The following is an 11102-nucleotide window of genomic DNA, read 5'->3' as shown; positions in this document are numbered from 1 at the left end:
ATAAACGAAAAATATCCATTATTTTGAGACAAATTACAAGTACTAAAACTACAGATAATAACTATAAATTTTTAATCAAAATGTGTTACCCAAGACAGGTAATTTGATGGTTCTTAGATTTGAAATCTAAAGTTACTAAGAGACATCCAAAATAATGATATTTTTTATGCGGAAGACATTTTTACACTCACTAAAAAAACAACTGCTTAATGCTAATATATTAATATTTTTATTTTTTTTAACTTAAAATGTTAACATATATTATTATATCATTAGAATGAGTTGTAAAATAATATTTTTTTTAAAGTGTCAGTATTATTTTATTTTATTTTTGAAAAATTAAAGAAAAAAAAAAGCACACATACTTTTTCTTTTCTCTAGATAATGGTCTCTCTATTGTTTTTGCACTAAATTAAAAGAATGGGGAAAAAAATTGGAATGAATGAATCTATTTTGTGAATATGGAAGAGAAAGTTTGAACAAATCAATTTCACAATCAATCACATACACGACACACACGTGCGCACCGTAGTTTCACTTTCTAAACGATGAACAATAACGCTTGGCCATGCACGTGAATTTCCCCAACATTTGTGTTTTCTAGACAACGTTGGTGGTGGTAGTTTCATCTTAAACACGAACGTGCTTTTTTTATTTTCATTTCTAATTTTCAAATTTATTTTATTAGCACAGAGCATTTTCTTTTTCTCTTTTGTTTATGTGTGGTTGTTGCAGCACTGTGAAGCATCTTATGCCTAGTTTGCGAAGCATGAATCTTATTCTCTAATGTATTGCCAAGAAACGCTCTGTTTCTTCTTTCTCTGATCCTTTTGGATATAAAATTACGGTCTCGTGGGTTCCTTTGGTTCTTATTCATCCATTTCTTTGGGACTCGTTTGGTTTGGTGCAAAAGAAAAATGGCACGTCCAGGTTGGGAAGGAATGGTTCAAGGTCAAAAGAAGGAATTGATTCGAATAGAACGTGAATCGGTTATTCCAGTTTTGAAGCCTCACCTAATCATGACATTGGCCAACCTTATCAGTATGTTCTTCTCAGACACTTTGGTTTCTCTAATCTATACCATGATTCTGTTCCTGCCAATTTGTCTCTGTCTACTTTTTTTGTTGCACTTTCATCATGATGATCAGTGTTGCTACTTTGAATGCCAAACAAGTTTGGTTCAATTGCTTAATTGACGCATTTTATAGAGTTTTGTTTTTGTTTGTATTTTGTTTTCAAAGTTTAAAATAACTACCATCTTATCGATCATGTTTTTACTTTTTATCTATTTTTTGTATTAACACTTCTGCAACTGATATGCATTTATTTGATCTGAAAACAGTGAAACGTAAATTAGGAAACTTCAAACCTATTTCATGAAAACAAAACACATCATTATATTTTTTAGTTTGTACATAAATTTTTTAACAGACACTTCAATAAGAACGGAAATGGTAATATATTAGTTGATTTGGAAGTGTTAATATATTCTTTTAATGATTTCTTTTCATATTCTTATGGTTGCAAAGACCACCAATATCACAATAATAATGAAGCAGTGATTGTAGTTGAAACTATGATTGCAGCAGCAATTACAAAGTTGTTAGCAATTGAAAACCATGCTCTCTATACCATGTAAATTATTAATTGAGTTTAATTTTCAATCTTTGATACAATGATAGTGTAAAAACTTTTAAACTGCAATCAATTGAAAATATTCAAATATGACTTCGAGTTCAATTTGTAAGAACCATATGTATAAAAGGTTTTAATGCATAAACCAAATAGAAATCATAATAAAGATAACTTTTAAGTAATTACTATTAAAGACACCAAACTTGCTAACTAATGCGAGAAAACTTTTATTCTATCACCATTCACTGCATGACTTGTAAAGTAATATACTAAAAAAAGTTCAGAACGGTATCAAACATGACAATCCATGATTGAATAACAGTATAAATCTGGACTCTGTAAGTGCAATCTATTTAAATAAATTCTTATTATTTGGAGCAGCTGTGATGATAAAATTTTGCAGTTTTTATTTAGATGAAATAATATATGAACAGCCCCCACACCCTCCTTCCAAAGCTTGCTATTGAATCATTTGGGTACTATGTGCAGAACATAGTGCTGACCGAGTTGAATTTTTGAAGCTCTGCAAGAGAATAGAGTACACAATCCGAGCTTGGTACCTTCTACAGTTTGAGGACATGATGGTATTCTTTCCTTGACCATTTTTTTCTGATACAACTAGTCTAGTGATATGGTTGGAGACTGATTTTTTTTTTCTCCTTTTTTTGTGCTTAAAGCAAATCTATTCTCTCTTTGATCCTGTATCCGGGTCCCAGAAGTTGGAACGGCAGAAGTTACCTAGTGAAGAAATTGATGTTCTTGAACAGAATTTCTTGACTTACCTTTTTGAGGTATTTTGGATACTTCATGAATTTCCATAGTTTACAGTTTTCTAGGAACATCTTAGACTTTAACCAATAGCAATGATGATTTTAGTAGAGAAGTTAACTCAGCTCAAATCATAACTTGTCTACATAATGATTGTTGTATATAAAATGTGTGTAGAATGTTGGATTGAGAGGGAGTGTGACATAACTAATGTAGAGGCAAATCACACTTGAAAAGGAGTTTGTTGCAGTCAAATGAGAGCTCTGAGTGCTACATTCAATAAAAATATGCAAGAAGAGCAACGTATAAAAAGAAAAACCTCATAAACCTATCGCCTTAAGAAATGAAATGTGATATAGAGTGCTACATTCAATAAAAATATGCAAGAAGAGCAACATATAAAAAAAAAATTCATAAACCTATCCTCTTAAGGTTAAGGTTTTGAGTTGAAGACAGTGTGTTATAGTTGGTTATATAGGTTTGCTTATAACTTACATGTCCCAAATCTTCCCATGTCTCCATTGACAAGATGCAACTATTATAAATATATTTTACTTTACACCTTTATTTTGGATATCAGGCTATGACATAATGGGAAGCAATTTAACTGTCCTTTTAATTTAATCAACTTTAAAAACCCTTTATTTCTCCCCTCTGCATCAAAGAATGAAACTTTCTATAAATAAAATACTAATTTAGCCTTGTGCTAGAATTGGAGGGAGAGGAAGTATAAGGGTTGTGACGATCAAATGCGGCTGAAATCGTGGTTGCAATTGAACGAGGGTGACTCCAAAAACCTTCACATTGTAGCTGAAATCGCAGTCACTGACAGTTTTTTAAAACCTTGGCCTAGAGGCTAGGAAGTACAGACATGATATGGTATATGGGAACCTCGGAGACAAGAAAATTTGGTAAATTTTAGAAGTATAAGACTTTGAAGTTTACATAAAATTAAAGTCTTAAATTACTAGAAAGAATTCATGTTTTAAAGTGATTGAAAGAAGATGATTGATATGTTGACAACCTTGGACTAGATTATAGTGGGAGAGAAAAATATTTTTTTACCTAAATGGATTAATTTTATAAGTGTTGATACATTGAAAACCATACACCATATTACAAATGAAAAGAGAAATATTTGGAAAAGTATTGTCAGTCATAAATGTAAACTCTGCCTCACACTCTCCTTTTATCAAAGTAACATTTTCTTAAAAGATTTATTCATGTTGCTTGGCCTAAATTTATATTGTGAATAAGATTTAGAACAACAAAATATTCAGGGATTGATTGCAAATCAGTGAGATTGTGTATATCTGTTATTCTGGTATCTGAACATTCTGACATACGCAGGTGATGAGAAAAAGCAACTTCAAGATTGCGACTCAAGAAGAGGTTGATATTGCTCTTTCTGGACAGTATCTTCTAAATCTTCCCATTACAGTTAATGAATCCAAGGTTTGCAACAATGTTTCTACCTTTTAACTCAACATAAAGGCATAATATATGTGCCTTTAACGGCACAGGTCACTTTGGATGCTTGATTGTGCTGTTAACAGTTTCTGATCTCTGTTTTGCTGATGTAGCTTGACAAGCTTGTTTTGAAAAAATATTTTCAAACACATCCGCATGATAACCTTCCAGATTTCCATGATAAGGTATGCCTTTAAATTTAAGTACAAGGGGCTCCTATCCAACAAGGTACTTTTGGTGCTGTAGAGTTCATTGTTATCCAAATCAAGCAGGATGAACATATAAACACCGATCAGAATTATTTTATTACACGATTTTAATACTTTTGTGAAATGGAAAACTAACATATCTTGTTACTATAGTATATTATTTTTCGGCGTGGCATTGGAATTGATCGAACGACTGATTTCTTTATCATGGAGAAAGTGGATATGCTCATAGCACGGTTTTGGTTATATATATCAAGACTAATCAGGTAAGGAACACTCACACTGGCGATTCAATTTTATTAAATTATGTTAATGAAGAATCCATTATGAAGATCATGATTCCTGTAGGTTATTTCTGCAGATAATTGATAAACATTAAACTCAAAACCATCAGTTTTTATTATTACGAAGTGGACTTTAAGCCTAATGACCCGATAGTAGATGGTCTGATAAGATCAACAAACATTTGTTAGAATAGGCTTTAAATGACTCTAATACCATATTACGAAGTGGACTTTTAAGTCTAACTCAACCTCATAAAACCGGCTCATGGATTGAGGTTTGCATCCACTTTATATACAATGAAATGCTGTAATCTCTAGTCGATGCTCTAGTCGATGCGGAATCTCCAACATTTATTTTCAACTATCAGAAATTTGAATGGCTAAAATAATTACTTTTAATTTTTGTTTGAAATGTCATTTATAGCATAATAGTTATACGAAAGAAATGTGAATTTGAGAATATTCAGAGATATTGTAATCTCCATTTGAAAACACATTGAAATAAAAATTATATTATCTGTTTACACAAACTTTAGCACATGGTTCTTGCAGGTTGGAGAAGTTTTTCTTCGGAAGGTTAAAAGGGAGTCAAAATAAGGATCCGAAGAAGGACGATGAGTTGGAGTCGGAAGATTATCAGGATGATGTATATGAACGGATACGTCTTGAAAAAATGCCATTGAGGTCTTGCTGAAACTCTTTTTGTATTGTTGTTGTAGCTTCAGCTTCTGCTGTCCTTATCTTCTTTTCATACTTCATTATAGCATTTACCATTCATTTTCATGCATTCTGCTACTGGCCTTGGAAAATTTTAAAAATTAACATTCACAGACAGTAGTCACCCAGTATAAAGTTTGAAGATGGATTTTTGCAAGGATTTGGCCAATTATTCTTGTTTATTATATCTCAACTTTCCATCTAGAAATCTAACTATTCATTTCTCTGAGAAATGCATGCTGCTTTATCTCGCAAAACTGCTGAGCTCATGCCTGTAAAAAATGTTTAAATCTTGAATGTTTGATCTTCTTGTCACTCATGAAATTGTTTGCTAATTTTCAGAATTGGTAGTTTGCTGAACAAGAACACAATCCAAGAACCTACATTTGATAGGATAATTGTTGTTTACAGGTAGTGCTCAATTGTATGTTTGATCTCTACTATGCTAGTTTGTTAAATAAAACTCTTTGATCGTTTAATAGACTGAATTATAGACTTTTAAAAAAAATTATGTTAAACAACACTTGTCATAAAAAATAATATAAAATAAAAAGAAAACGAAAATATGAGCAACTAAACTAAATTCATACAAATAAAAACAAAAAGTAAAGAAACTCTCATAAATAACCTAAGTAATACAGACTAGTTTGTTTATCTTCTCAAGAAATAATAAAAAGTTAGATGAAAAATATCCCTCTTTGTGTATAATTATCAGTCTTTCCTTGCATTTCTGATCTATATGCTTGCTATTTTGAGAGAATAAAATTCTTTCATCTAAGACAATGATAGTTATAAACTTGTTTGTATATCTTGTTAAGAAAAACCCAAAAGACTATTCTGAAAATTCTCATATAAGTGTATTATGTGAAAAACAAGGAATTTGAGTTATCTTCTGAGAGGGTTTGGGTTCACATAAGTAATGCCTGGATTGGAATTAAATAAGTACATATAAGTATTGTGCTGAATTCTAAGTTGGAAATTGATTCTTCAGACAAGCTAGCTCCAAATCAAAAAAAGAAAGAGCAATTTATGTGAAGCATTTCAAAAACATTCCAATGGCTGATATGGAAATAGTTCTTGTGAGTTACCTCATTTGTGAAACATTTCAACAACATCCAATGGTTTTTACCCTTTTCCCCAAATGAGCATAAGCGATGACTTGGTCACTACTTTTTACTTGACAGCCAGAAAAGAAAAATCCTGGACTGACTCCAATGGATTGGGTCAAGTTTCTTGGATCTGCTGTAGTTGGTCTGGTTAGTTTTTCAATCACAGGTTTGAGTTTTTGTACAATAGTGATTCTGCTCTTGGTCATTTTGCACTAATGCATTTAATATGTTTTCCTTCACAGGCTGCTGTAGGTAGTTCTCTTAATGTGGATACAGCTGATTTGCGGGTCATTGGTGCTATTCTTTCTACAGTAATTGGCTATTTTGTGAAGACATACTTTACGTATGCTTCCTTCCCTTGGAAATATATGCTTTGCATTTATCAGTTTCAGATTTTCATCTGCATTGCATTTATCAGTTTCAGATTTTCATCTGCATTGCATTTAGCTCAACTATTTCATCCTCTCTATATAGCATTCAATGATGGCAGTTAATAAGCTAAAGAGTAAGTTTTGTCATCGAAAGTGTAATTTGTTCTCACTTAGGTTCTTAAAAGTTCCTAATTCATCTGTTACTTTAGTCTTATCATTAAAAGATCTCTGTGAAACTTAATGTTTGTATCTAAAATTAAGTTTCTTAAAGTATTTTTCAAATTTTAATGAAGCATATTATTAGTATTTTTTTTTTTTTGCCTTCAGTTTCATTTCTTATTTTTTAACTTTTCACTTCCATCATCTCCCAATAAATTTATATATAGCGTTTAATTGAAAATTTGAATGAATTTTCAAAAGCTACAATGATAATAAATAGTTGAGCTCATATGCTAAAATAATAGTGTTACTTAAACACAAAAACTAATTTTAACATAGATCTTCCAAATGATAAACAATTTACACTTTCAAGACTTTTTCTTTTTTAAATTTTAATACTTTTAAAATTTAAGCAAAAGTAAATTACACCTTCGAGAATCAAAGTTATAGTTTATGTTTTTTAGAAAACAATGTTTATGTTATCATCGAAATCTTTGTCAAATTTGATAAAACAACACCTTTAATTCCAGAAGTTAAAGTTTATGAATGAAACCTTCGAATCATGTTATATTATCCAATTGATCATACACATGTATGGTCAGTGTTAGATGAATCTATTTATCCTGTGGCTTCTAAATTTTAACTTCTCATAGGTTCCAACAAAACTTGGTCCAATACCAAAATTTGATTACACAGTCAATGTATGACAAACAACTGGACAGTGGAAAGGGTACACTTCTCCATTTATGTGATGATGTCATTCAACAGGAAGTAAGTGCTAGCTTTATGTGCTTTGTGTCATTACTTTTTGTTTACCTTTTTAATTATTTCCAATAAACTATTATCAATGATTTTTGTTAACTTGCTTTGCCATTACACCAAAATATAGGGCTTCTGATGGAAAAACTGTAACGGATAAATATTTGTCACCACCATCAATACGACTGTCTAAATTGGGCAAAGGTTTAAAGGCATTAAGCCAGATTAAGCTTACAATATCAATTTCTAGTAGAACATTCAGTGTGACACTCATCCTTAGGCACCCCAATTAAAAATGAGATTAAAAGGTAGGGACTTCGAAAGACAAAATTTAAGAAAATGGGATTTTATTCAAGTTACTTATAAACCTAACTATTATAACTAAACTACAGAGCAACATAATAATGTTCTCAGATAAAATTATATGTATATGCACATGACAGAGGCTTAAAGGAATTAAAAAGATATGTGTAAGCAGCTATCTGTTTTGATTTTTTGGCCGGCTTGTGATGTTGCTGCATGTAGCCATGCACATGCTTAACATCTAAAAGTCACACTCATCTTAAGATCTTATGTGCAGGTTAAAGAAGTAATAATATCATTTTTTATTCTGATGGAGCAGGGGAAAGCTAATAGACAAGTATGGACATCAATAGCAATTAAGCAAATCTTGTTTTCTTTATAATTTTTCAATTTGAAGTTAGGAAACAAGAGTTTTGTCACATCTACTCATTCATATAAGCTATATATGATAATGTGAATCAGGAACTCGATCAATGGTGTGAGGATCTAATCAGAGAAGAGTTTGGAGAGAGATGCAATTTTGATGTGGATGATGCAGTTCAGAAATTAGAGAAGTTGGGAATCGTCACCAAGGTAGATTCCCTTCCAATGTTTTTGGTTTGGTTAAGTATATATAATGTTGCAAAACTTCCATGACTAGTTTAATACTTTATGTTATCACCATGTTCGGTAACTTCAGTTGTATTTTGAGGAAATACTGGTGATTTTGAAGCCTTGTCTTTTAGCCAATTGCACAAGTCATTTTATTTAATCTATTATACATAAGTTGTGTCCATTTTATACATTTTAGTATAGAATTTAAATAGAATGCTATTTTATAAAAAAAAAAAAAAAAAACCTCGCTCATTTATTTCTTAATTTTTCCTTCCTATTTCTAGTTAGTAAATGTTATTATATATACCACTTAACTCTTTTTTTCCATCCTATTTCTAATTCACCAATCAAGGAAAACAAGTTGTGCTTAACATGAATGAGGATTAATTGATTGTATAATTTTGTTTATTAGACTCTTCAATATACATGTAAGAGTACATTTTGACATCTTGTTTGTGGTTGTATTGTATGTATAGTAAATATGTTTATAAAACTGGGAGATAAGTTTCACTGTTGTTACCTAAGACACGCTGATCAGAAGATTAAGATTTTTTATTTGACTGAAAGCTTTCCTTTGAGTTCAGGATATCATTAACCGATACCAATGCGTTGGGCTGAAACGGGCTAACGAGATCATTGGCACCACGACTGAAGAGCTTGTCCTCAAGGCAAGGCAGGGAAACACCTCTCCTTGATGGTGGTTAGGAATATTTGTCAGTAGTAATCATGTTATGTCCCATAATTTCACAGTAAAACTTCCTCATTCTTCATCTTCTGTTAAATCTTTGCAATGTTCTTAAACCCATTAGTAAACAAATAAAGTCTTGGTGAATTTCATTGGGATAGTTATTGACATTGGTAGGGAAATAGGATCTATTACCTTAAATCCCATAAAGGTGAACCTGCGTGGCCAGTATTTTGAGTTTTGCACTCCTTCATCCCTTGCCCCTAAGCTCACATGTTTATGCTTCAGAAATCAAAAACAAGATCAATAGCATAGCAAACATTACAAGATCTCACGGTCGCGTTTCTGAATAATATCTGAAGTGCAGTTTAAAAAAGATTTGTACAAAGCTTTAAAATAAATCCAGAATGCTGGCTTTTGGTGTCATTTCAATATCTACTACTATTTTTGTCACATTTCACAGTTCCATTAGAATGACCCTTATTATCATAAAAACTTAACCCAAAAATTATGAAATTTAGCATAGGAGGCAAATGGTTAATTATTAAATAACAGTTTGGGTTAGAATCTAGCAAGACTTTTTGAATTGCATCGCGACTGGTATCTGCACAAGTCCAAAAATGGACAGAACAAAAACTGAAATGAGAAAACAAAAGAAAAGTGCATAATATGATGAGTTTTATACAAACTACCAAACTAGAAATGAATTTTAAGCAAGAGAGAGTATATAACATCACATGTCTACAAGGTGAAACTACTATAAAGTCTGCATTGGGTACAATAATTGCAATGCAGCTGCAAGGATGAATTAGAATAAGAATTTAAAGGCTTGATGAATTGGTTATGAATTAGAACTAGGAAGTTGAATCAGTGCATATCACTTGATGAACCAAAAGCCTTGCCTTGTTAATGTTATAAAAGCAGAGGAATATATGCTCCTCAAGATCCTCAACCTGGCGCAAAAATCCCTGGTGACTCTTCCAGAGCTGCTTGATAACTTCCTCCACAAGATACCTCTCATTTCCCCTCTCCAACCCAAGGCCCACCAACACCTTGTCCCCCTCCACCGCCGCGCGCAGCCGCGACACCAGAGCGTCGATCGTCCCGAGATCGTTGCTCAACACGTAAGCACATTTGGCAGCAGCATCAAGCTGCCTCAGTCTCGCAAGTTCCCTCTTCTCAGACGCACAAACCGGCAGAGCAAAACCGGCACCACTTCCAGCAATTGCAACCACAGCGTGCACAGTGGCGGCGACGGTGGCGGCAATCACGGCAACTGCAACCACAACGAGGCAGATGGCCGAGCCGCGGAAGAGGCGGCGGGAGAGGCGGAGGCTCCTGAGCGATCTGGCGGCGCGGTGGTCGAGGGTGGTTTTGAGGACGGAGAGGTCGGCGCGGATGGCGGAGAAGGTGTGGGAGTCGGGGATGGGGTTTGGGAGGGTGTGGAAGGGCTGGAAGAGGTCGAGGGCGCGAACGCAGTCGTTTTGGGAGGGGTGGGAAGGGTCCAGGCTTTGGAAGAGATCGAGGAGCGGCGCGTGAAGGGCACGCGCGCGAAGGAGGCAGCGGTGTAGGTGGAGGCAGAGGTCGGAGGCAGTTTCGGTGTGGTCGAAGAACGCGGAGAAGAGGCGCGTGAGGTTATCGGGGTTGAAGTGGTCTGATGCTTGTTGAACGCGCTCGCGCGTGGGGTTGAGGTGGTGGGCCTGGGCCTCGACGTTGAAGCGAATCTCGGAAAAAGACGTGGTGTGCACGGCGTGGTGGTACTCGCGAGAGATGCTGGATGTGCTCTCTGCAAAACGCAACGTTTTGTCAGTTAAGTGAGGAAAAAGTTGTTGAGAAAGAAGAATGGGTTTAGGAGTTAGTTACCTTGGGAAGGGTTTTGGATGGTTGGTGAAGAAGTAGATGATTTGAAGGAGAAGCATTTGAGCATTGTGGAAGGCTGTGTTTTGTTTACCCAGTGAAGTGTGTGAGAGTGGTGTTCTACAATTTAAGAGAGTGATGATGGTTCTTCATCTTCTTCTCCAAGAAAGAGGAGAGAGAGA

General features: G+C 34.0%; 2 protein-coding genes across 2 annotated transcripts; one reads left to right on the top strand and one right to left on the bottom strand.

The window, feature by feature from the left end:
* The first annotated feature begins 486 nt into the window (after positions 1 to 486).
* On the top strand, positions 487 to 9221 carry LOC137837246 (uncharacterized). The gene is made up of 15 exons (XM_068646189.2): positions 487 to 1041; positions 2125 to 2219; positions 2313 to 2426; positions 3754 to 3858; positions 3987 to 4058; positions 4236 to 4348; positions 4919 to 5050; positions 5426 to 5494; positions 6075 to 6162; positions 6268 to 6339; positions 6435 to 6535; positions 7376 to 7493; positions 8062 to 8121; positions 8247 to 8357; positions 8963 to 9221. The coding sequence occupies exons 1-15, from the start codon at positions 918 to 920 to the stop codon at positions 9071 to 9073; spliced, it is 1485 nt and encodes a 494-aa protein (XP_068502290.1). The 5' UTR covers positions 487 to 917; the 3' UTR covers positions 9074 to 9221.
* A 487-nt stretch (positions 9222 to 9708) lies between these two features.
* On the bottom strand, positions 9709 to 11102 carry LOC137837247 (UPF0496 protein At3g19330). The gene is made up of 2 exons (XM_068646190.2): positions 10927 to 11102; positions 9709 to 10849 (listed from the first exon to the last, which is right to left on the bottom strand). The coding sequence occupies exons 1-2, from the start codon at positions 10988 to 10990 to the stop codon at positions 9918 to 9920; spliced, it is 996 nt and encodes a 331-aa protein (XP_068502291.2). The 5' UTR covers positions 10991 to 11102; the 3' UTR covers positions 9709 to 9917.

Source organism: Phaseolus vulgaris, chromosome 4 (assembly GCF_051622355.1).
Source record: "Phaseolus vulgaris cultivar YP4 chromosome 4, ASM5162235v1, whole genome shotgun sequence".
Classification (NCBI taxonomy): Eukaryota; Viridiplantae; Streptophyta; class Magnoliopsida; order Fabales; family Fabaceae; genus Phaseolus; species Phaseolus vulgaris.
This window is presented reverse-complemented; position numbering and strand designations above follow the sequence as displayed.

Coding starts and splice junctions, on each gene's coding strand:
- LOC137837247 (XM_068646190.2), bottom strand. CDS start 10,990: ATGCTCAAATGCTTCTCCTTCAAATCATCTACTTCTTCACCAACCATC. Junction 10,850..10,926: donor CATCCAAAACCCTTCCCAAG/GTAACTAACTCC, acceptor TGCGTTTTGCAG/AGAGCACATCCAGCATCTCT.
- LOC137837246 (XM_068646189.2), top strand. CDS start 918: ATGGCACGTCCAGGTTGGGAAGGAATGGTTCAAGGTCAAAAGAAGGAA. Junction 2,220..2,312: donor TACAGTTTGAGGACATGATG/GTATTCTTTCCT, acceptor TTGTGCTTAAAG/CAAATCTATTCTCTCTTTGA. Junction 4,349..4,918: donor TATATATCAAGACTAATCAG/GTAAGGAACACT, acceptor TGGTTCTTGCAG/GTTGGAGAAGTTTTTCTTCG.